Source organism: Lissotriton vulgaris, chromosome 3_1, assembly GCF_964263255.1.
Source record: "Lissotriton vulgaris chromosome 3_1, aLisVul1.2, whole genome shotgun sequence".
In the NCBI taxonomy this organism is placed as follows: domain Eukaryota; kingdom Metazoa; phylum Chordata; class Amphibia; order Caudata; family Salamandridae; genus Lissotriton; species Lissotriton vulgaris.
The window spans coordinates 698293563-698320380 of record NC_141689.1 but is presented as its reverse complement, the minus strand read 5'-3'; the positions used below and the strand labels follow the sequence as shown (position 1 = coordinate 698320380).

General features: G+C 43.7%; 1 protein-coding gene across 1 annotated transcript in view; it reads right to left on the bottom strand.

Moving 5' to 3' along the window:
• The window catches only part of FER (FER tyrosine kinase), a 1097899-nt gene that overhangs the window by 289278 nt on the left and 781803 nt on the right, over positions 1-26818 (bottom strand). Inside the window, exon 16 of the mRNA XM_086961004.1 lies at positions 8905-9028. Within this exon, the coding sequence (XP_086817130.1) occupies positions 8905-9028 (124 nt within the window). The remainder of the gene's footprint in view (positions 1-8904; positions 9029-26818) is intronic.

Genomic DNA, 26818 nt, shown 5'->3' with positions numbered 1-26818 from the left:
TTCAATTTGAGTTTCTTTCCAAGCCTTGTTGTATGCCGCATATATGCTGGCCGCTATGAAGCGTTTTTGACGCTGCTTGCGTGGTTCCATAATGAAATCGCGCAAATCAGCACCATCTTTAAGTAAAGATAAGTGTTGCTTAATTTCTGCCAGTATGGATGATTCTAGCCATTCAAGGCACAGTTTCCCTACACTGTATGTTGTTACTATCCCTGGATGTTGTCTCTGGGAGTATCTAGGGTCTGGTCTGGTCATTGTTAACCCCTGTGTTTTGTTCAGGAATCTATTTTGACAGTTATTCGTGTCGGTAGGCCAGATTAACCACTTTTTCCAATCAGGATGTGTTCTGTTTAGATGTAAAATGTTTGATACGTCTATTTCAACTTCTGTTGTTGCATTATCAGGTATTGGTTTTGGAATAGACGGTTTGTTAAGGTCTTTAATCTTAGCTAGGCCAAGACAGGTTGTTTGGTGAATTTTTTCATTTAAGAACATTATTTGTTCTGGGATCATGCAGGTTCGAAATAATGCTTCTAGGCCTTGTACCTGCCAATCTTTTGTACCCCAGATGATTTTTGTTTCAATGTTGTTTTTCCAATAATCAAAACCAAATGTCATCATTTTTTCATAAAATGCTTCTGAATATATCAATTTAGTATTTGTCAGCATTGTTTTCAACCCTGTTTTATCCAACAGTTTGTAATAAAACGTTTCTGCATCACTTGTGTTAAACCCTGAGAAGTACTGGAATTTCTCATAGAATGTTTTCAAACTACTTTTAGGTGGTGTAGCACAATGATCCCATTGATTATATTTAAAAACATTTCTAGGTTGTGCAGATTTATGCAAGTAGTGGTCTGCGTAATGTGAAAAGCAGTACATCTGTTCATAATTACACGAACCTAGTAAATAATCATGTTCTGTAAATTTTGCTGACAATACTAAATCCGACATCATATTATTTATACTTTCAAAATCCCAATCATCAGAGAATGTACTAGGTTTTACAAAGTCACTTAATGAAACCTTGAACTGGTGAGGATATTTCAATATCTCGACCGGGCCATATACTTCATAGTCAGTCTTGTCCCATACTACCCCGCCGGGTATTGGAATGGCAGTGACATTTACTGATGATAGTCCTTTTTTCTTCACGTGAGATGATTTGTGTGGTTTTAGAACTAAGTTGATGTTCTGACTTGCTGTGTCCATTGAACTGTAATAAACTTTCCTAAAATTAAAACCAATATTAGGCCTAATAGGAGTATAAGTACCCCTGATATAATCCAATGCTCAACCAATAGTGCATCTAGATATACTTCTTTGATTTGATGAAAGAGTTCTGTTGCCTTTTCTTTAAAAGTCTTTGTTTCTGGTGTCACTTCAGGGTCGCTTTGATCTTCAGAAAAGGTATCGAAGTTGATGAAGTAGCCAGAGGCAGTTCTGTCAATTGTTGGAATTGTTTTCTCAATTTGTCTTTCGGTAGCACATTCTGATGCCACATCATTGTAGACTGGGTTTCATGACAAATTGTTTCAATCTGTTTCAAGAGGCACGAGTTCCATGGCATTATTGCATAGTCCCTCTGTGTGCACTGCAGGTTTATCAAATGTGATTAGTCTTTCAGTTTGAACCTCTTGGATTGTTTCAAATTTGGATATTCTGTTACTTCTTGGGAGTCCACTTGGCCTACTGTTGATTATAGGCCACATGCTTGTGGTTTTACCAGGTCGATCGATACAACTCGGTTCTCCTTTTTACCAGCAAGAGGCGGTAGTGCTACTGATCTTGTTCCGTTGATTGCCAAGACAGGTACTGCTTTTCTGTAAGAAGGCCCAAATTTCTTCTTCACCGCTATTTTCTCTCTGACTGGATACCCAATCTTTGGAATCCAGACAGGTCTTGCTGGGACAGGTGGTGTGTCTTCAGTGGTAGTTGGCTGTTGCTTTAACTTTATGTTGCTTAAGGATTTTCTTGTTTCATTCAAGTCCTGTAAAACAGCCAAACGATCTTTGATGTCAAAGTCTTCATTCTTATCTTTTACCACTGAAGCCTGACTATCAAGATCCTGAATGTGCATTCTAGTTCCGAACAATAGTTCGTACGGGCTGAACCCTTTTAGAGAATTTCTTGGCAAATTATTTAGACTAAGTTGGACACTTATTAAATGTTTGACCCACCCATCGCCCGAACCTAATACCTTCGCTGTTATAGATTGTTTTATGTCTCGTTTTTTTCTTTCCACTACACTGTTCCCCTCAGGGTGTGATGGACAAGAGTATCGCAACCCAACGCCCATACTGGCCATGGCCTCCTTATAAGCTCGAGAGCTGAAAGCAGGACCCTGGTCAGAATGGAACATGGCAATTGCGTATGTCCCGATAAAGACTCGCATATCTTTTATAACAGTTTTGGCGTCAGCTGAGCGATGGGGCCACATTTTTTAAGTGAATTTAGTCTTAAACAATTAATAGGACGCTGGTTTGCATATAGACAGCATTACCCTGTCCATAAACGGTAACTGGGGAACAGACTGGACCGGTTCATTACTGCGATCTCTGCTGCAGTCTTGACAGTTTTTTACATATATTTGATGTTGCACGCTCATCCCCGGCCACCAGTACTCTGATTGTAATTCAGTCAGAGATTCTTTGATCTGTTTGTGCCTTGGACCGTCACCCATGTGTGCGTCTGCTATTAATAAGATTCTCCGGTTCGTGTTTGGAATTACCCTATCCCCCACTCCAGGGATTCGAGCAAAAGGAACGGAGTTTGCATCAAATACGTATGCATAATTGAGTGGATAGTTCACGGGTAGTGCTGCACAGTCGCTTTTTAAGGACGTTTTTACTAGCCAGCATGGTTTCCCCGTCTATGTATTTTTTTGAACACTTTTTTGTGGCTACGGAAGCCGGTTTAGTTGCTTCCGCTGTGGCTGTAATAGCCAAAGAATTCCCTACAACGTGAACGCCATCACGTTGGTGACTCAGATTGTATATCACGTGAGTCTTTTGTAGTTCTTTCTGTAAAAGAACTACTTGTTTCCAAAGCATTTTATGCTTGATTGTAGCACCTGTGTCATTTTTGTAATCATTTTGAACCCAGCTCTGCAACTTATTATTGTAAGAGTTGACGCAAAAATGTGAATCGCACACGATTAGTGTCGGGAATTCACGTTCTGCATTTTCAAGCGCCATCTTTAAAGATCTAATTTAAGCTCGCTGAGCCGAACAATTTCTCAGTGATTCAGTTTTTGTTATTTTCGGTCTGAATTTACCGCAGAGCCAGCGACCTTTAACAATCGCACAGGCTGCATCATAGGATTTATTTTCTACATTGTAGTGCTGTGCAAATCTGTCTGTGTAGATTATACAGGAGTATTGTTGTAGAGGAAGAATTTCGATTGGCAGAGGATATTCTTGTTCATAAGTTAAATCTTTCAGTTTTTTCATGTGTGGGGCGAAATAGTATTTCACGTCTTCCGCGCCAAGAGAATTTACCCACTGTATCCATTTCGGATCCAGTGACACTGTAGGCAGGTTTACTGGGCTGGATAGCGCCTCGAAGGCGGATTCCGCTGTGAGGACATTGATCCTTTTGCCATGTGCTAGTTCTCGTTCTTTTGCTATAGCAGTTTCCACTGCTTTCACAGTATTTTCTGTGAGACTGAATGTTTTTTCTGCTTGTGTGTACAAGTGAAATTTGTAAGCTATTGGTACCGTTTCTCCCTCATTAGAGGTCAGGTACAAGAATCCGCATCTTCCTGGGATGACTAGGATTACAAGAATTCGTGTATTGTCACATGTGTCTAATTTTGTTTTTGCTTACATGTCTGTTTGCAGTGATCTCAAAATTTCTGTGTGTTTTTGAGTCCAGTTGATTGGTTTAAAATCAGGTTTAATTAGTTCGTAGAGAGCTTTAACCCTCTCCGCATAATTTAGAATGTAAGTTCTTCCGAAATTCAGGAAGCCTAGAATCGATTGTAAGTTCTTCAGCGTTTTTGGTGCTTGGAGTACAGCGCACTTCTCTAAGAAGTTGTCCGCTAGGCTTTTTCTTTCACTTGATAATTCGTATCCTAAAAATAATACTGTCAGATGGGCAATTCGAGACTTTTTAAAGTTGAATTTGTAACCCTCTGCAGCGAACCCAAGTATTATGGTGTTCACTCTTTTCAAGTGAGTCTCCAAGTCGTCGTCTGTTAGATAGATGTCATCGACGTAATGCCTTATCATCATATATTTGTAGTAACTCTGTCTGAGAATAGTCCTGGGCTGTTCTTGAATCCCTGTGGGAGCCTACAGAAATTTTTCTGTGACCCATTACTGAGAAAGTGATCAAGTACCTGCTTTCTGGTGCAATATTTTGACAAAAGAACCCATTAGATATGTCTAATGTCATTTTATATTTTTTCCAAACTATATTATTCATTAGTGCAGCACTATGCGAATTTTGTACTGCAAATGTTTTGCAACATGAGTTTAGGTGTCTGTAGTCCAAAACTAGATGATATGAATCGTCCGGTTTGGAAACAGGAAACAAAGGATTGTTTATTTGAGAGGTGCATGTAACTGGATTTTGTGAGGAGGAGAGTCCCCATCTCATCCTACATGATTTTTATATAAAGCTGGTGCCTGGGCTACTGCCCATTTCCTCGCATATATATTTAGTGTGAATCGGAATGTGATTCGAGAAGGCAGGCATAATCATTTCTTCGCCACGAGGGCACTCCCTGACAAACTCCGGGGGCCAATCCTTTTCAGCCAACAGAATATCATAGCCTTTTGAGAGTTTATCCCAAAATAGACCCCTTATTTTCCTAGTCTTATCACCCTCTATACGCAGTGTTATTTCGTATATCTTATGAGGTTTGCTAACTCTGGTGTCGGCAGTTTCTACTTGAATGTATTCATTCGTGTCCACTGTTTCCAGATGACTCATCAGGATCTTGCGAGCTATGGTGATTTCTGCTGCACTGTCGAGCATTGTCTGTGCCCACTCCCCGTTTTTTCAGCTGTGTCCTCAGTATTCTCGGCATGTTCTATTACTCTAATACTGGCTACCTTCTTTCTTGGAAATTGTGATTTTTTACTTTGAGCAAGTTCCTTGTCTTTGAACTTGGTGTGCTCTCCTGGGTCTGACCGTCCTCTTCTTTCCGATTTCTGCGAAAAAGATCGAGAGGGACGTGTATCAATACTTTGATATCTATCAGGCTTCTTCAAGTTATCCCTATTTCTAATGTTATATATTTTCTCAGAGGGCTCCCTCTGGCGAGATTGGTGTTCTCGAGTCGGATTTCTTTCCCTCCGTCGAGGAGACCTTCCTCTGGACTGGAAAACTTTTTCCTTGGGAGTGGATTGTTTATTTCCATCCCAGTTCTTTTTAGGAGCGTTTGAATTATTTTTAATAAATAATTTTTCAGGATTTTCGAGTAGTTGGGGTTTTACTATTTTCCCACCCAAGCTGTCTCTACCTAATTCTTCATAACATTTTTCTATAATTCTGGCAAGCTCAATTGGTTGATCTGTTATATCTGTTTCTCTCAATTTCTGGCGGATCGCCACAGATGCTGCTTCTCCTTTTATATTGGCTAATAATATAGCCGAGACCTGCTTGAAGTCTTTCAGTAATTTCATACCAAGAGTTAAAGCAGGTTCTGGACCGTATTCATTCTGAATCTGTTTTAGCAAATCTGGTATTACCGCCATTGACAGAACACCATGTGTTTTTGTGTAAATGGAAGCAAAGCCTGTACCCCAAGTGTCACAGTCCTCCACGTGTGGTGCGACTCCCATTGGAAGGCAGATGGTCAGAATTCTGTGTTTCTCAATAGGGGTAGTATTCGGAAATACTGCCTCTATTTGAGTAATTTTCTGCGCTAACCAGAAAGGAATTTGTTCCCGTTTTATGGGTGCTTTACCAAGACATGATTGTATGTTCTGTGGTGTAATTTTATTTCTGTTCCCCTGATGAGGGGTCAGCTGTGGTACATTAACAGCTGTTTGGACTGTTGCAGTCCACATTACATATTGGACTAATTGTCTATGTATTTTAATTAATGTTTTTAGCTGTGCTAAAAGTTCTTCTTTAGACATTTTATCAATGTCCGGATGTGGTGTGTAGCTGGCTAGAACCGGCCACGTTGCTCCTGGTCTACCTAGTGGACCGAGCCTGGTAATATGATCATTGTGTTTTAGGGCGCCTTTAATCCAGAGCAGATGCTCTTGGTATTTTAATGGGATTTCAATCTCCTCGAAAGGAGCGTATTCATCCGGTGGATCCTCTATTTTGTAATAGTGGAACTCGTGTGTTGCAGCGTTTGCCGCTGGAAATTTTATCCAAGAATAGAATACCTCTGTCTGCCGATATTCTTGTGCCTCTATCACGAAGACGACTGTGCCACCTTGTGTGGTCAGTCCATTTTCTATAAGTTTTAACATTATAGTTTTTCTTATGTTGACCGGGATGATAATCGCACCCGGTTCATTAACACCGGCGTCCCGTTGATTCTCATCTACTGCGGCTTCAGCGGTCCCGTTGTCTAGTACTGACATTGTATAAATGAAAGTTTTTCAGAGCAGGTCTCCAAGGAGACAAAGATTAGGTGCACAATATTTTGGAACACTGTATCCTTCAACGTTGAATAAACCAGAGCTTTACATAGGAATCTCTTCCTACTAAGTTCGGGCGGATTTTAACCTTTCGCCCACTCCAGACGTCTATTGGAGTATTTTACGGTAGAAAGGGTCTGTGTGAAAAAGCACGACTGAGTTACTCTAACGTCTTGAGTTAGTTTTATCGCCTTACCAAATGTTGGGCGCCATGTAGTGTAGTTCCTATTTTCCCTATAGGCCCTGCGCATTGGAATAACAAACAGCAGTGTAGACGTAGAAGTGCGGTCTTCCAGGTCTCTACTGACTATGTTAGACTTAATTAGGTTTGTACCACCTAGCTCAGAGGTCACTGGAAACTTTCTTGACTGAATAGGAGGTGATCAGCTTCCCTGGCTCAAATAAGAAGGGATTCAGTTTTCCAACAACCGCATAAACATGACAACTTTGCTCCTTAGAATAAGAGTCAATCTCTAGAGTCGTGTGAAACAATAGACAGTTATTTCACTCAGTCAGTTGTGCAAGAATTACTTTCACCAGGATGCAGAGAATAGAGAGACGGGCGTTTTCAATGAAAGGTATTATATATTGAACAGTATTTTTTCTCATGCAAGAGAAATGAATTGCCACAATTGCAAGACTTGTTATTATAAAAAGTGCGTACAGTAAAAGGAGGATTGTGAAATACTGTAAAAGCATGGATATAGTTTCTTAGCCATATGATAGTTAAAATGAATAAAATATATACATTCATATATACATTTGGCTAACGTACTCAACTGGTGCTTCTAACTACGCATACCCCAGTGTACTTGACCTAAGCCTAATACTTGTAAGGGAGTAAGTAGCAATTTAAGTTAAGTTGGTTTTGCCAAGGGTTTGCTTCCAGAATTCTCTCTAAGGGTTTAGTCAACACTGTACCTCTGGAATAGAATGTTGGAGGTCTGGTATCTCCCCTCAGGACTCGATATCCCAGTTATCCGCAAGGGTAGGCTGGAAACGCCGGAGCTGGATTTTCTCGGCAGGAGAAAAGACAGCGTCTTTCTCAGCGCGTCAAGGAGGAGGAGGGGCAGCGTCCGTGGGCTTCTCGCATCTGCTGGGCTCTGCAAGGGACAGCTATTCTGCTCCTGTATTCACAACCACCACCGCTGTGTTTGCTTAAGGCAACGTTGGTTTTATTTATACCTAAAAGATGCCTTCTTTGACTTAAGTTTTTGGACATAAGACGTCAATAAAGATGTCACTAAGAACCGGTCGTTCTTACAGTGCTCATTAGAGTTCTATTACTAATCAAAACATAGGAAGCGGGGCTTTCCCAGGTTGCTGGAAGTTTTATCTGTTGAAAGAACTCGGTGTGTAATCTAGGAATCTAAGATAGTGGCTTCTGCTGTGTCATATACTGTAATGAGCTGCAGAGACGAGTTTCTGAAATATGGCTCTGATCGTTAATGCCATTATAGGGTCATGGATTGATTATAGCATTATAGGGGCATAAGGTCACAATATTGATCGGGGTCCTATATTAGAACACGACAATCACACATAGTAATCTGAAACCTTGGCAACTATGCTTACCACATTCGTACATGAATAACTGCTGTTAAATAGGTGAGTTAATTAAAGCTTTTCCAACTTAAATGATGTTTGGCTGAGTGATGGACTATACTTATTTAATGAACAGCAGAGGACTACTGCCACATTCCTATACTTGACTGAGCTCTCTGCAGCAATGCGATCACTCTAAGGGGTCCTCAGCACAACCTGTATTTTACATGAGTTAGTTCTCCTCATGTAGATGCATGATTATTTGGCAGAAAGGGAAAATAAATATGAAGACTTGCTTTCTAAATCAAAAAGTTTTACACCAACTTGCAGACAAGAAGGGCTTCAAAGACCAGAAGCAAAAACAACATCTCAAATAAGGTTTCCAGGTGAAACAACGAGTAATCATTTTTTAAAACAGACTTGTAATATTGACCTCCATCTTAGTGGTCACGGTCTAGCACCCTGTAACCACTCATTGATTTTGTTAAACATTTAGAAAGCTATTAGCTGAATGGCCACCATGACACCACATGCTTAGATGCATGACGTACGAAAGAAATATAAATTGAAGCACACAGCAACTATTTTGCTACTGTGGTTGGTTAATTCTAAAAACACAACTGATAGGAAATATCAGCTATGCATGGTTAAAATATAACACCACTTAAATATGTCACTGAATGATGGACTTAACTAATTAAAAAGACCCAGAAATACAGTGTATTTGACGTGCTGCAAATATATTACTTACCTGTGGATACAGTTTTTAGATTCCAGGTAAGCCATGCCGGCAGCAGCATCCACTGAAAATTTCACTAACTGTTTAGTTTTTAGATCTTCTTTCTTTTTTCTTAGGAAAGTGAGAAAATCTCCACCTAGATAAAATATAGATGGTCATTGACATAAGATAGTTATATAGAGAAGTCAACAGGCATAATGCACTAAAATTATTCGTGGTGAGTATCACAAGACCTTGTTTGTAACAAAAAACAAACGTTGAATAGACACAGAACTTATGAGTTGAAGGATTTTCCTTCAAAAAGAGCTCACAGAAGACTGGCTTATCTACCAAACTGGTACATGAAAACTCAACGTAATTTACAAGGGAAATCTGTTGATTATCTATTGCAAAATCTTAACTGTGATGGTGAAACTATTGCATATAGACATTTCTGTTGCGTCAAGACTATCTACAAATTATCTTTGCATCTTTGGAAAACAGTATCACTAAACCCATCTCTTTATCAGAATTACCTACATTGTATTTCTAAACAGTAATGTAGTAAGTTGCAAGGAGGGTTAGGAAGAGAACAAGAGCTGGTATTAAGAATATTCTGAGAAAAATACCACAGCCTGCTGCTGTCCATTGGGATTCCACACCATAAAGCCTTCGCCCGGACCCTCTGTACTGCATAGGTCTGTCTGCTTCCCATAATTTTTGTAACCCTTCTTCATTACCAATACTCTGTTTGTTCCGCCCTATTCTATTTGGTTTTCATATCTTTAGATATCGTGGGCTCCTTTTGAGGGCCACCGGTAGGGCACCATAACTGTTTTTAGGTCGAGCCTAGCAGCAGCGCACATGCGCTGCTCACCCTGCGAGGCATATTGTATTAGGTTTTGCACAAGCAGCCCGCCCACTCTCCGCCCATATTTGTTATTGGCTTTGTGTCATTGTCCTTCTTAACCCCTTCCATGCTCATGACAAGGTCAGCTCGTCATGGGTGTTACCTGCGCTGTGCGTTTGATGAGCTGACCTTGTCATGAACAATGGTGATTGTAAGAATGCAGCACAGGAGGGGAAAACCCCTTAGCAGCCAAGGTGATAAATGGTGGCTTCTGATTTGTAAATAGGCTTGTTAGTCCCGCCTTGGTACTGCCTTGTCTCCATTTGTTACTGCCCATAGCAACTGGACCTTTTACTTGGCTCGTTACACGACCTGCTTTATCTAGTGGGGGAGCACTATTTTTGTCTTTGGCACCGATGGGGACAATGGCGGCTTTTTTTGGTATTTGCATAATGAGCGCAGTTCCTGCTTTAAGGACACTGCGATCATTTAAAATTTTACTTTTATTAATCTTTTATGTTGATCATGGCATCCACTTCTTGGACACCACAGTCTTTAATAAAAAAAATGTTTTCTCAACTTTCATAGTGAGCGCGGTGCCCGCTTCAAGGACACCACGCTCGTTTAACCAAAAAAATTGGGGAGGGGGTAGGGGGACTTTAACACTGAGCGTGGCACCAGCTTCAACAAGGACACCGCACTCAATGTTAAAGAAAATTTTTTTTTTAAAAAAGAGTGCGGTGTCCTTGAAGCGGGCGACGCACTCAGTGGTAAAGTTAAACAACCATTTGCAATGCTTTTTATTTATGTTTTAAAAACCAAAACAAAAATAATAGGCATTGTTATTTACAATGCCAATAGCTCAAACTCGCATAAATGTGAGCCCTACTGCATCACAAATGATTGTTCCACTTGAGAGGGACTGGGACAACTGAAGAGACAGATAAGGCTTCTGGTCCCAAAGATTGAGGACCACCATGAAATCAGAAGGGTGACTTTCAGTATGGTGCTTAAACAGTGATTAAGCTGTAATATGTAACTCCTCCCGTGATTTTTTAAATTAATGTTTCAGTAGAAATCTCTATGTATGTGAGACATTTCTCACCTCTGTCATCTATCTGTACCTTTTCTAGAAAATGAATAAGGTCCAAAATAAAACGAAATATTACGTCATAACAGCATTATTATTACGGTCAGTCTTCCTCATCAGTATTAGAAGCAAATGTTAACTTCCTGTAATTCTAGTTCTCTGCCATGGGTATTCCCTGTGAAACCATAAACAGTAGAATATCTCTGCACATGTGAAGTATCCCTTAAACATTTTTTAACAAATATTTTTTCAGAGCAAAAACAAGCCTATAAAAGGAAATATTTTCTACAATTTCCTTTAAACAAATTAGGTTTCAAATAACAGATCCAATTAGGCAAATTAACAGCATATTTTATTTGTATACAAACACTTTTTTATTTAATGAGTGTTATATAGTGCTGGCTAGACCCGTAGGTTTCAGAGCGCTTTACATTCGGTTACACAATGTTACAGAAAATGATAACAATTACACATTACGTCAAAAATAAGCAACACTTTGAAAGAGGAAAGAAAGGCGAGAGAAGTAGGGAGGAAGGGGGAAGTGTGAAGGGGGAGAATGAGGGAAAAGACGGCAGGAGAGACAAAGGGATGTCTGCCCAAGGACCGACTGGGTAGGTGACGACAGAGGAGGGAATACACAGCCCGTCTCCCCTTTAGCTAAACAGGGTAGCTACATTGGGCATCAGTCAAATAGCTAGGTCTCAACTGACGAGGGAAAGTTCAAATAAGAAAGTCCAGTGGATGAACAGGGTGGGAACTATAAGAAAGGACGGGTGAGGGCAGGGGTCAATCGCTGGAAAGAAGAGAGGAGTAGAGCGGTAGGGGGTAGGGTGAAGGGGGATGGGGAGATAAGTTCAGGAGAGACACAGGAGAGTTTGCCCAAGCACCGGCTGGGTAGGTGATGGCCAAGGAGGGAATCCATAGCCCATCTCCCCTTTAACTCGCGAGGTAACTCCACTGGGCATCAGTCAAAATGGCTGAGTCTCAGCAGTCGATGGAAAGTTCCCAGAGCCAATGAATGAGGCGACCATCTTGAGGTAACCCAGGGTGGGATGAGTCCTTGATGAACTAATTCAGAGGATCCCCACAATTTTCTATAATCCAGATGAAAGGGAGGCAAACTAAGCAGAGGATCTGCATGATGACCAGAGCAAGGGTCTGCCAGGGAGAAACAGCCGCATTAGCAGGCTGTTCCTCCCTCTGTTTCTAGTTCTGCCCAAAAGGCCCTCTCAATACAGTGTGGAGATAGAGGTGGTGTCATCCCTCGTAGGTGCCTGCAATGCCTGAACTCCCTTGACCGCTATTTTAGGGTTAAAGCTTCGGCTGGGCATAGACCTTCAGGCTAGTGCATATAACTCCTCCACGGGCCACGCTGAACAGTTCTTAGTCCTTCCGCCGCTGCTGCACTCTTGTGATCGGGGGCGCAGCACTGATCTGGCCGGGTGGCCAGGGACCGCCATTTTACTGTCAGGCACAATCGAGTGAATCCTGGTGGTCTTTCCTGCCCGGCCAACGCAGCTATCTCCTCTGCGACAGCCGCTGCACCGTTCCTTGCCCTGCTGCAGTCGCTGCACCCCTCCTTCAAACTAGAGCGCATCACTTATCTGATTGGGTGCCCTGGGGCCAGACAGCCGCTCTCCGTTGCCTTCTGGTTCCGCTCAGCGCTCACTCCGTAGATATCAATATGTACTTGAAATGCTCGGCAAAGTCCAAGGGCCTCCACAGTCGAGTACGCGATCATAGGTCTGGCTGCAGCGCATTGCTGCTAGCGCTCGGCACCGCCGTCGGCCACCATTTTGAGTAGCTGCCGCGATCATTGCTCGTAGATGCCAGATCTCTGACCCGTCCGCGTCCTTGGGCGCCCGTGGCCAGCCAGATAACTCCCTACGGTGCACAGAACAGTTTTTTATGAGCGCCGAGTCACGACTCACCGCAGGATAATGCAGAATGTTGAATGTACCTTTTTTTAAAAATCCAAAGGAAAAATATATCCTCTTACAGGCTGAGCGAACACTGTGTCAAATCACACCACACCTTTAAGGAATTCTAAGGCTCTGAGCTTACCCATCATGCAGTGTAGGGTCAGTTACGCAGTTCATTCAGGAGGAAATAAACTGTACGAAGCATACATTTTACAGCCTTGTTGCCAAATCATTTGGAAAAGACAGGGAGGCGAGCATGTTGTTTATGGATTCAGAGTGAATAGCCAAAGCAGAAAACTAGAATTACAGGTAGGTAACGTCTCCTTCTCTATCATGGTACCAACTCTATTCATAAAGAGTAGAATATTAGAACAAGGTACATTATGCACAAACCTGAAGAAGAGTTCCAAAGGGAAAGGTGAAGAGACAAAAATATTCCTTGGCAAATTAACTGCACTAGGAAGCCTGCTACAAAGGTATTAGTTCTGGAGTCAGAGTTAATACAGTAATGTTTGGCAAATATGTGCACTGAGTTACACCATGTTGCTTTGCAAATTTCTGTATTATGTACATTTCACATCAAGGAAGCAGCAGTTACTTTTCTATGTGTAAAATGTGCTTTAGGATTACCCAGAAGAGACCTGCTCATTTTTGGTAGCATGTAGTTCTACAGGACACTGTCAATTTCGCTATCTGCTTAGATGTAGCCATTAGAGTATGGACCTTTCGGTAATTGACAAATAGTTATTTGGTTTTATGCTAATAGTTTAAGTTTTGTCCAAGTAGTATTTGAGAGCCCTCTTCACATCTACGGTATGAAGTGCTGGATATGGAGTGTCTGAAAAGACAGTTGGGAGTGAGAATGACTGATATGAAAATAAATCAGAGATCACACTGTCAAACATTCTTTCACTCGTATCCATTCATCCATGCACTCGTTCTATGATTGACCTACTTACCCATCCAAAATTAAACAAGAACAAGCAAAATAAATGAAAATGATAAAGGTAGAAAAAAGGAAAACATGTTCTCACCTAAACCTGGTGGGCCTATTCCTGAAATAAAATGACCACTTAGTAAATATCATACATGGTGGCCATCTTGAAATAATACTGTGAATAGCATATTGTCATACAGATCCAACATGACTGACATAATGAATCTCAGCATGCTGGCTATCATTGCTTTACCCATAAAAGATCCATTGTGAACATTACATTACAAGATAACCACCTAGTTTAGAAGCAATGACTATATGGGATAGGACAACCGGCTGCTTAAGTGTAAAGCAACCAACCCAGTAGAAATGTCTGGGAGGTGCAAGGAGCACTACCAAAAAAAAAAAAAAAAAGTCAAAAGAGAAGAAGAAAATGAAAAGGGACATATAAAAGGATAAATGCAAAATTGAAAAACTACCCTAGACAGATGCATGGGAGCAGAGATTGCGGTCTTCCAGGCCTGGGGCTGTCCCCAGAAGAAAAATATGGTTCTGCTGGGTTCCTTACTGGGACATAGATCTACGCCCCTACCATCCACAGATTCCTCATAAGATTGTCCTTTTATATACGATTGACCACCGAGCAACCCAGACAATGTACCCCTTACGTCCGAACTTACACACATTCAGATTCACTGAGCCTTGTGGGGTCTGGGACTACTTTTGCCATGTTTTTGTTGTTTTGCCAACGGGTTCTGCAGGCGTCACAGTTTCATGTATTTACCAGTACTGATATATTATGCCTTCAAAATGTATACAACAGGCCACAGCCCATTATATATCATGAAAATTCAATAAAATAGTTTTTTTTAAAAACCTGAAAGACTAACCCACAATCCCTGGCACTTACAACTCACTTATTTTCAGGAGGATGTGCACATGTGAGCAAACACAGTTATGTCACACTCAGTGTTACAGAGCCAGTGACTGATGAGGGCTTCCCTAATTCCCCATGCAATATAGTGTCATAGGAAGAAGTCGAATGTCAATTACATTAATTAGCAAAATAAGGCTCATCCAAAGACCATCTATCTATGTACATTAATGATTGTGCAAATCTCTAATGTATTTGTGCATGACTTTTTTGACTACACTTACTGGCAATAACAAAACCTATCTGGCCAGTGTTTAAACTAGTACAAATCATATATCCCCGGGGTTAGTCACGAGGTAACCAACGCAAAAACCCTTCCCTGCGAAGGTGATTTTTAAGATTACATGTAACAAAATACTTGTGTACAGGCTTTAACAAAAGATTAACTGCCCACCCTTAAAGGACAATTGGTTTTAACATATGAGCTTATATTAAACCATTCAGGTCTATAACTTGTGTTGTAACTTCATAAAACACAGATCAAACCTAGGGAATCTGACAAACTTTTTCCCAGTGAACAAATCAGTCCTGCGGTCTTTAATATTGGCTAAGTTAAATTGTGAGATCCCATGTAACAAAATATCAGTTTACAGGCCTTTTGGCTTTAACATATGGTATGTTTTTCATATAAATATGTCAGGCCTAGTACCTTTGTCAAAACCTTTTGTAACAAGCAAACCAGACCTAGGCTGCCTGACAAATTAGCACACTTAATCAGTACTATAGCCTTTATCATTGTCTTGTCACCATGACAAGCTCAGTCCTGCTGTAACGTGCTTAAGTGTTCTCTCAAAACAACTATGAGCATCCTGCCATAAAATTGCGAATGTGTACAGAGCTGGCAAAACTATTTACAAGCTCAACTAAAAGGGGTTAATAAATAATATAGAAGTTTGAAATGTTCTACCCCCGGGTTGACCAAAAGGAAAATCCTTGACTCCTACAAATATTCCATGTAACACAATGCCTGTCTGCATGCATTAACACAGACAGTGTAATCATAATCCACCCTTAACCGCCTATTGGCTTTACCATATGTTTTTTCACAGTAAATAAATGAGGCCTACTGCTTTTGGTTTCATATGTTTTCCAAATACAAAGATTAGGACTTTCTCCATGAACCAATCAGGCCTACAGCCTTAACATTGACTTGTCACCATAACCAACTCAGACCCACAATTTTGATCATAATCTTTCTAACAAGGAAACCATCATAGTGTCATCAAAATTAAAATACATGATTGAAACAATATATTACCCATTTTAAGATCTCTTAAAGTTTACCACACTGTAAATCATTTAATGCAAGGGTGTGTCGGAGTGGGTAACCTATCCCATTACCTTCTATAACCAAGGCTTCAAAACTATATAACCCACCTTCCAATTCTTATTGGCCTTATCATATGCTTTTCACAATGAATATGTCAGGCGTTCTCCATTTGTCAAAACTTTTCATAATTAACAGGTCAAACTGAGGTCATCTGAGATACCTTTTCCAATTGAAACGATCAGGCAGGCAACCTTTATTATTGGCTTGCCACCAAAACCAACTGTGTAAACCTTTCCACACAGCAACCATCATCCATAAAATTCCAAATATGTATGAAATTAGAGTTGGCAAAACGATATACAACCCCCCAGAGTTTGTAAGACGGGAGTATCAAACACCAAAACCCTTTCCTCCTACAGTAATTTGTGAGATTCCTTCTCACACAATACCCGTCTACAGGCTTTAACCCAGTGTAATAACAACTCACTCTTTAAATGTACTAGGTGTAGAATCGATTTTATGGAGGAGACTTGCAGAATAAACCGACATATCTTCAAGCTTTGATGCAGAGTTTGCTTCCACCAGCCAATCATCTCGTTAAGGGTGGAAAAATATACTCTTTTTCACAGAATGTTTTCGGAAAACACTAGTGAGGCCAACTTCAGGCCAAATTGCAGGACGCGATATTAGTTAAAAAAACGTGACCCCACTAAAATTGAAGTTACTTCTGATGCAATTTGCAGATGAGTGCGCAAACTTACATTTTGTAGGTCTACTGACACCATGCAATCTGGTGAAAATGTGGAAAATGTTACGGTGCAGCAAGCAGAATGTTTCTGTTCTGACCCGTTTGTTGGCCTAATTTAGGTACAGAATCGCCAGATTCGAATTCCTTGTCCGAAGCAGGAAACAGCACAAATATATCCACTTGTTGTTCTGCGACTGGGAGACTGTCTGGATAGCTCTCTTGCAAAGAATAGTTACGACCTATTGAGCCAGATGTTTCAAGTGTAATTGTCTAGAAGGGTATAGAGAATGGAATCTGATTTTGTAGCCAGGCTTCATAATAAACAGTACCCAAATGTGTCTAGTAATGCTCTATCAGATGGAAAATGGATAGAAACGTTTCAATGCTGTCTGGGTGCTATCTGATATGCAAATGGCGGGGTCCGGAATGCGGTGGCAGGGTGAGCAAAAGAACGATGGATTTAATCCAGATCTCCTGACTGGAGGTGAGTGTTGGAAAAGTTTCAGCACTCCATCCACCCATCATCTTGTTGTGTTTGCTATCCAATGCTGTTAAGTTGGAGGAGTCACTGTCTTGCTGACAGAGGTTTTTCTATCACCACGGAAGGATGTTGAATGCTTTTGATCTTTTAAGACTTTTGAATTTGAAAATATTGTTTTAGTTGAATTTGCTGTTCAAGCTGCATACATTGGTGCCTTTTCCAAAAAGTGATGTGTGTTTTTGATGTCCACGACATGTCATTTGAATTGGACCTTGGAATTTGTTTTGCCATTGTTCTAGATTGATGCAGTTCAAAGTTTCCACTAGTGGCTTCAGATGTTGGAGTTCCACATCTGAATGTAGTCTAAAGAAGGATGAGCAGGACAGTCCAAGATCTTTTGCAGACTTTAAGATGTCATGATGTTAGTTGTTACAATGAGATACATCTCATGATCACCCCATTGCTGACGTCTTGAGTAGCCGAGTAAGCTCAACTCATTACTGCACCAGTATTTTAGACACAGGCATGTCCTCTTGTAAAATATCTTTAAATTCATCCCTATTTTCCCATAGGAAACACGTCAGAAAAATGCTCTTAGAGAATTCCAGAGCTCTATGCTGCAGAGGCCTAAAAAAAGGAGTGAAACTCTCCATCCATATGGCAGCAGTCAATGCTGTTCTGACCTCCTTGCCCACTCCATCTTTTTCTGGAGGAGCAGAAGAGGTGTTTTATCACTTTTTACCCAGTGACACAGTAGAGAATAAGGAGGGGAAATCTCCTTCAAGAATAACAGATCCAAAGTCTGAGATTCTTCTCTTGTTCTATCCATCGGTTTGATAAGAGGATGGAGACGGCAAGGTTTACATTGTGTCAAAGATAGCTGCAAATGCCCCAATATTAAGCTTCCTTAGAGTCTTGTTGGTGGCCTCCTGGACGGAAAGGTCAGCCACCAGTGAAATAGTATGAGAAATTCACTGGAGACCTGTTAGAAAGAGCACTCTTGTCCGAAGAAGGGGAAAAACGTCTTCTTGGAGGAGTACATGAGGTGGATCTTCATGGCACAAATAATTCCTTTCCCCTTAAACGATGAGGATACTGATGCTATTTCTACTAGTTCCTCGTCAGTTCAGATAAATGATGGCAAGAGATAACTTCTGTGAAACCTACTTGTCATGTCTAAATGCCACAGTAATGAGGAGAATTGGATAAGAAGGTTTTGGAGCCACAGATAGCTGCATGATTGTAAGAAGCCATGACTTTGAAATAAATTAACTCTAATGATCTCTGGGTTGTTCAGAGTCGACCGGTGATGGAATATTTGGGATCTTTGCAGGAGAAGGGTGTGGTCCTGGAAAAAGTGAGACGTAGCATACACCTCCATATTGTGACCTTCTCACTACCGGTCAGTGTGTGGCCTCTTGGGGCGCAGAGCTAACACAGAACCCCTTGTAGATGTCCATGATGCTCACAAAGACCTTGATGGTGAAGAAATGCTAGAAACCACCGGAGAGGTCCCTGACACCCTCAACAACAAATACCTTGACATCAAAAGTTTTGACTTCAAATACCTCAAAGTCAAACACTTGCTATTGACCAAGAGTGTGAATTCCACTGACTTGAGGAAGATACTAAGGTCCCTGAAGGTGGGGGTCAGACCTGGTCATACTAGAGATGAAATAAAAGGGTAGCGTTACTCTTGACCCTCTGGAGCTGAAGGACCACTAGGCTAAACGTCCAATTTCTCCCTGCTTGCCCCCAGAAACAAATTCCTTCTCTGTCCCTGAAACACTTATATTGCACTTTGTGATGGAATGGGAATCTGGAAGACAGACAACATATAAATCATGTTTAACCATCCTGGACTTCTTTTCGCCACATGAAAGGGCTTTTGTCAAAACAACCAGCTTGATAGCTCTCTAGAGCGGTGAGAAATAACTTATAAAAAAGCAGATACTTGTGAGAAGTAGGCCGACTTAAAAACAGAATGAAGAGAAAAAGAAAATAAAATCTGATTTTTCTGGCCAAAATAGGCCTTAAAAAGCCTGCATGTTTGGGGATACTTCTCAGGTGAGTATGAAAAATGAACTACCTCACTGACCGTGCATTTAATGTTGGGAAGGTTAGCAGCCTTAGAATTCCTTACAGGTTCAGTGTCAATTAGCTGAGTAAGTGCTCAACCTATTAGAGGCTGCCATTACTGTTTTCAAAAAGGTATGATTTGCCCAAATACACTATAATGGTAAATTTGGCTTTTTTGATTTTTTCCCACAAGTAAATTAAAGAAAAATGTGGAAAGTGTTGCCGCTCATAGCCGCTCATAGGCATGCTTTTCAATGTAAAAATATTTTGAACAAAATGGTGTCCTAGGATCCTACTGGTGCATGGAGATATTCTATTATTTGCAGATATGTATGAAGGGATCCCTTGACAGAAAACTATTAGTACCAGAATTTGGCCAAGGAAAGATCAGCTAAAATGCCACACACCTAAGATTAATAAAAACACATTTATCAATCAATAAAGGATTTGTAAAGTGTGGAAAATCACCCATGAGGGTCTCAAGGAGCTGGAGTTGCTGCTTGCTTCATGGTGATCTGTTCATTCGAACAGCCACATCTTGAGTCATTTCCTGAATTCCTGGAGTGTTGGGGTGGTTCTGAGTTGCAGGGAAATGTTGTTCCAAGCTGTGGCCACCAGGTGTGAGATGGAGGGTCCTCCGCTGTTGGACTGCTGGATCCGGGTGGTGTATACGAGCAAGAGGGAGACAGATCATAGGTGTCTGTTTGGTTGTTGGAAGGTCGAGAATTTGTTGATATAAACTGGTTGTCAGCAAAGGACATGATGTTCAGTCTGTGTGACCTGATGGTGCGGCCTGGGGGATCATGTGCATGTTGAAGAGGGTGAGGCTGAAGGACGAATCTTGGAGGATGCCACAGATGATCTTCTTGGGTTCTGATGTGAATGGTAGGATACTAGTTCTCTGGGTTCTTCCAGTGAAGTATGAGGCGATCTCTTTGAGGGCATCTCCCTGGATTTCGTAGCGGTGGAGTCTGTTGATCAAGATGGGATGGCAGACGGTGTCAAATGCAGCTGACCTGTTCAGGAGGATGAGGGCTGCCATTTTGCCGTGGGCCAGGAGGGCTCTTATTTCATCTGTTGCTGCGATCAGTGCTGTCTCGGTGCTGTGGTTGGCTCGGAAACACAATGGAGAAGGGTCCAGAAGGTTGTTGCGCTCCACGTGCTCGTGAGTTACTGGTTGATTGCCGTCTCGAGCACCTTCGCTGGAAAGTGGAGCAGGAGGATGGATCAGCAGTTCTAAAGTTCTGCTAGGCCGGCAGATCGTTTCTTCAGGATGGGTCTTAGTTCAGCGTGTTTCCAGTCTTCAGTGAAGGAGGCAGACGAGATGGAGGTGTTCAGGAGTATTTTGACGGAAGAACACAGAGAGTCCGTCTTCCACCGTACAAGTCAGAGGCCACCGAAGTCATCTGCGGCGTCCCTCAAGGATCCTCGCTGAGCCCCACCCTCTTCAACGTCTACATGAGCCCCCTCGCGGCCATCGCACGCCAACACAACCTCAACATCATCTCCTACGCTGACGACACCCAGCTGATCCTCTCCCTGACCAACGACCCCGCCGCCGCCAGAGCCAACCTTCACGAAGGGATGAAAGACGTAGCCGAGTGGATGACGACCAGTCGCCTGAAACTGAACTCAGACAAGACGGAAGTCCTCATCCTGGGCTCCTCGCCCTCCGCCTGGGACGACTCCTGGTGGCCCCCCGCCCTGGGCAGCGCACCCAAACCGACAGACCACGCACGCAACCTGGGCTTCATCTTGGACTCCTCCCTCACCATGACCAGACAAGTCAACGCTGTCTCCTCGTCATGCTTCAACATCCTGCGCATGCTACGGAAGATCTTCCGGTGGATCCCCACCGAGACCAGGAAGACGGTCACCCAGGCCGTCGTAACCAGCCGACTGGACTACGGCAACGCCCTCGACGCCGGAACCACCGCCAAGCTCCAGAAGAGAGACTCCAGCGGATCCAGAACGCCTCAGCCAGACTCATCCTCGACATCCCACGACACAGCCACATCTCCGGACATCTGAGAGACCTGCATTGGCTCCCCGTCAACAAAAGAATCACCTTCCGCCTCCTCACCCACGCACACAAAGCCCTACACGATCAAGGCCCTAGCTACCTCAACAACCGCATCAACTTCTACGCTCCCAAACGACATCTCCGATCAGCCAGCCACGCCCTCGCCGCCGTCCCCCGCATCCGAAGAACGACAACAGGAGGAAGGTACTTCTCCTACCTGGCCGCCAAGACCTGGAACTCCCTACCGACCGACCTGCGCCTGACCCAAGACCACCTCTCCTTCAGGAAGAAGCTCAAGACCTGGCTATTCGAGCAGTAGCAGCACTCCCCCCCCCTAGCGCCTTGAGACCCTCCGGGTAAGTAGTGCGCTTTATAAATGCCTGTGATTGATTGATTGATTGATTTTGAGCTAGTTGGCAATCATTTTGTTCCCGTGGTTGAAGACGTGATGGGGATACAGGTCAGTGGGTGCACCCAAGTCCCAAGTCCACGGAGTTCATGATGGAGATTATGGTTTCAGGTGTGAGAGGGTCCTAGTGGGTGATCAGGTGTTCGGGGATTCTGTTAATGAGTGTGAGCAGGCCTCTGCTGTTGATGGCAGTGAGCTAGGGTTTGAAGTTTTCTTAGATCACCGAGATCTTGTGGAAGACATCTGGTTGTGTGTCACACAGTTCTTGAGAGGGGGTGATGCAGTTCCCAGCGGCTGCGGGGTTGGATAACTCCTTCACGATAGCAAAGAGCTCCTTGCTGTAGTTGGTGCTGGCTTCTTCTATGAGGTCTCCTAGGTCGCTCTTCTTTCAGGAGGCGGTGGTACTGACAGAATGCTCTGTTGAAGGTAGTATGGTCTTCTGTCTATTTGCTGGTGCCCCACTTCCTCTCTTGTTGCTGGCAGTTGCATTTGGTGGATTTCAACTCCGCAGTGAACCAGCAGGCTCTTCTGGCAGGTCGTTTGGATTTGGCTAGCTTGGCGGGGCAATTGTGTCGCCGCATTCAGTCATTCACTGGGAGAAGTTCTTCGCAGTCTGTTCTACAGTGGAGGCTGTATCTGGTAGGAGGGTGCTGAGAGCTTTGTTCCACTAGTCTTCTGATATCTTTTTCCAGTTTTAGCTTGTGGAGCTGGGGGGTAAGGTGCCAGAGTTAGTAGGTCCCTAAATGATGAAGTGGACTCTGTAATGGTCAGCCCAGGTGGTTGCATTTGACTCTGTCGCTGGACATGAAAATGGGCTTGAGCGTGTGTCCTGCGATATGGGTGGGGTCAGGGACAAGTTGCCTGAGGCCGATGTTGCTCGTGCTTTCTGGGTGGTCGGCTGTGTTGGTGTCTCTGGGGTCGTTGAGGTGGAAGTTAAGATCTCCTAGGTAGATGTAGTGCATGGAGTCAATGATGATCGGGGCGATTAAATCCAGAATGGCATTGCAGAAGCTGGGGCATGGTCCTGATGGTATGTAGGCGAGGGTGCCTGGGATGGTGCCTTTTTAGTCTGTGTGGAGTTGGAAGTTGTGTTGCTCTATTATGGGGGTCAATTAGTCTGAGGAGGTTGTGCAGAGGATGCTGGCCTTATAGAGGATGGCAATTCCACCTTTGCGTTTGTTCGTTCGATCCTTGTGTGTTATCTTGTAGTCTTTGGGGGGGGCCATGTCCAGCACGGAGGCAGGGGTTCAGCGAGGTCTCTCTGAGAAAGATGACATCCTGAGTGAGGGATGAGATTATGTCCCAGATCTTTGCGACGTGTTTGTCGAGTGAGCGTGTGTTTGAGTAGGAAGCACTGGAGTTGTACTATGGGGTTTCAGTCAGAGTGGTGGATGCAGTCGTGTTTGCGGTGTCTCTGGTTATTATTATTATTATTATTATTATTATTATTTATTTTTATAGAGCACGTAGTCACCCGGAGGTATCCCAGCGCTAAAGATCCCTATCTCTTCAGGTCAGTGGGACAGGGGGGGAAAGGGGGAAGGGGAGGGAGGGAGGGGAGGGGGGAACAGAAGATCGGGGTTACGGACAAGCATGATTCATTAGGGAAAAAGGTGGGTTTTGAGCCGCTTCCTGAAGCGAAGATAATGTGGTTCGAGTCTCAGGTCGCGGGGGAGTGAGTTCCAGAGACGTGCGGTGTGGACTGAGAAACGTCTTCCTCCTGAGCGAGCTTTCTTAAATCTGGGGATAATGATGACATTTTCCTTGTCCGGACGGAGGGGTCTTGAGGATTTGTAGGGTTTGATGAGTTTCCTGAGAATAGGGGGGCCTTGATTTTGTAGCAGTTTGTGAGCTAGGCACAGGGCCTTGAATTTGACCCGCTCCCTTATAGGAAGCCAGTGGAGGAGTTTTAGTGCAGGTTTGGCCGAAGCTCTGGCAGGGGTATTTATGAGAATCCGGGCCGCGATGTTCTGAATTCTCTGAAGCTTGTTCAGCGTCGCTTTGGGGTCGCCCAGGTAGATCACATTGCTGTAATCAAGCCTCGAGAGTATTAGGCCTTGAATTAGCAGTTTTTGGGAGTTGGGGGGCAAGAGGGGCAGGATTTTCCTCAACGATTTCAGGAGCCCGAAGCAAGTCCCGGCTACTTTCTTTGCTTGCACGGTGAACGAAAGATCGGTTTCGAGCCACACACCCAAGCTTTTTACTTCTTCTTTTGGATCAGGGGGGGGACCCAGACAAGCTGGCCAGATGTTCGGGGAGAGTGTGAGTCCTTTCTGGCCGAGGAGCAGAACCTCAGTTTTCGTCCCGTTCAGTTTTAAGGCTGAACTGTTCATCCAGCGTTGGACCTGCGTAAGGCAGTTGAATAAATCTGCTGGTTGTTGTCTGGGGTGGGATAGTGACACAACTAGTTGTGTGTCGTCGGCGTAGCTGACGACGCTCACTCCGAACGGGGTGATGACCTCCTCCAATGGGGACATATAGATATTAAACAATGTGGGGCTCAGGGAGGAGCCCTGAGGCACGCCACATTGGAGGGGAGTTTCGGAGGAGCAGGTGTTGTTCTCCCAGATCTGATAGGTCCGTTGGGCCAGAAAGGATGAGAGCCAGGTTAGGGCGGAGCCTTCCACACCGACTCTCTTGAGCCTTTTGATGAGAAGTTGGTGGTTAACGGTATCGAAGGCCGCACTCAGGTCGAGGAGGATCACTGCCACTGATCCTCCTTCATCTAAGAGTGCTCTGGCCTCCTCTACCGCTGCCAGGAGGGCGATGTCCGTGCCCTGCCCTGGACGAAAGCCTGTCTGAGAGCTTTTTAGCCTGTTGTTGTCCTCCAGGAACTGGGAGAGTTTTTTATTAACCAGTTTTTCAGCAATCTTGCTGATTCCTGGGAGTAGGGAAATAGGCCTAAAGTTAGCCAGGTTTTCAGGATCGAGGGAAGGTTTCTTTAGTAAAGCTTTAACAACTGCCGCCTTCCAGCTCGGGGGTACGGCTCCCTGTTGGAATGAGGCGTTGATCAGGTGGGTAAGGGGGGGAACAATCGTGGGAGCTACCTCCTTGAGGATCCGAAGCGGGGCGGAGTCCCTGGGAGATCCGCTTTTTATGGAGTTTAACGTGATTCCCACTTCTTCGGTCGTTACTTGACCCCAAGAGGAGAGACAAATGGGTGTCAGGGTGTGCGGGGGGTTGTTTTCCTCGCACGGACTCGCAGGGGGGATTGACTCAAGGATTTTTTGAATTTTTTCATGAAAGAAATTAGCCAATTGCTGGCATCTTTCCTGATCAGCCTTGGGGTCTGGGGGGTGTCTCGGTCCAGGTTCTGGGGTCTTCAGAAGTTCTTTTAAGATGACGTAGGATTCTTTGCTGGAGCATACCGCTTTTTCTATTCTTTCCTGGAAGAATGCGCTTTTAGTTTTACGAATAGTAATTTTGTAAGTTAAGAGAGAGGTGGAGTAAGCGTCTTTATTTGCTTTCGACTTATCTTTCCTCCAGGAGCGTTCCGTTCTCTTGCAATCTTGGCGCAGGGCTTTGAGCTCTGGGGTGTACCACAGAGCGGAGGATACTCTTTTAGGATGTTTAAAAGTGGCAGTTTTAGGGAGGTGTTTATCTAGTGAAGAGGTAATCCACTCATTAAACTGCTTATCGGCCGTGGCAGGATTGGTGGAGAGCTCAGGGATGGAGTTTGAGAGGGCTGTGGCCCATTCCCCAGGTACAAGTTTGTGCCACCGTCTATCGGTGACCTGGATTTTAATAGTTTGAGGGTTCATAGTGGGTACTTCCCAGGAGATAGGGACAAGAAAATGATCCGTCCATGGAAGGGTCAGGGGTGGCCTGGTGGTGATGGTAGCCACATTAGTGAGGATGGGATCCAGTAAGTGTCCCTTCTCATGGGTAGGCTCATTGTTGACCAGTCGGATATTAAGTGACGATAGGTCCTGAAGAAGATCGGAAGCTATGCGGTCCGTAGGGTCCATGAAATGCAGGTTCAGGTCACCTAGGATAAGAAAGTTAGAGGCAGAAGATGCTAATTGTGAAACCGATTCGGTAACAGCATTAAGGAATTTCCCTGGGGCACCTGGAGGGCGGTAAATCAGTAGTCCTGACAGGGAGTGAGCTGGGGAGGTTTGAATGGAAAATTGGCAACTTTCGCAGTCTTCGATGTGGGCGTTGGAAGTTCTACAAATAAGCTGTTCTCTGTAGATTATGGCTACCCCCCCTCCCCTCCCTTTGGGTCTATGTAAGGATTGACAGAGATAGCCTGGGGGGAGGGCCGTGATGATGTCCGAGTCAGAACTGTCCGATAGCCACGTTTCCGTGAGAAACAGCAGATCGAAATCATGGTCTTGAATTAACAGGTTTGTTTCAAGCGCATGTTTAGGAAGGGAGCGGCAGTTAAGAAGACCTATCTTGAGTCCGGGTTTAGCTGGGCTCTGGGGAGTAGGATTACAGTGCATACAATTAGAGAAGGGTTTACCTTCAGTGTGCGTGTGGTAACAGGCCAAGGTTTTTTCCGGTTGGAGTGCGCGGAGCATGTCTCCTGAGTACACCAAGCGGTCAGGAGGGACATCCGACAGAGTCCCTGTCCCTGGGCCCGGATGGGAGACACATGCTTATGAAGGCGAAGGGGGCGTGGCCTCAAGCGAGTGGGCGTGGCCAAAGACCGGCTCACTGGCTGCTGGCGGTGATGAACAGGGCGTTCCCTCTGCAGCGATTAGCTCTGCTGCGTGGGGCAAAGGAGAAGCGAGCGTGGTCTCCCTGAGGATCGATCAGGTGAGAGAAGGGTGATCGTGACACAAAGTAATACACAAGTTTTAAAATCACAAGTATATCGTCACATGGGCACGAGGAAGCGGGATACTTTTTAACAAAGGGAAATGCTACCAAATGGTGGACAAGGCCTAATCTCATTCTTGTAAGAACGAATCGATGTGATGATCTAGTTACCTGGCACAAATAAGCCTGGAACCCCTCAGTTTCTAAATAAGAGTAATAGAACTGGCAAGTTGTTAAATGCCCACTCCTTTTTTAACGGTCATGTTTTTTCTCCCGCAAAAACTTATTTTTCAATTCGATCTTGGGAATTTCTATTACACCATTGGGATTTTCCAAGATATTTATATTAAATAGATCTTTGAAAGTTTGTACTGTATAGTTGAGCCAAGGAATCTTTAAACAATTATCTAATTGGAGACAATCTTTAATGTTTCTGT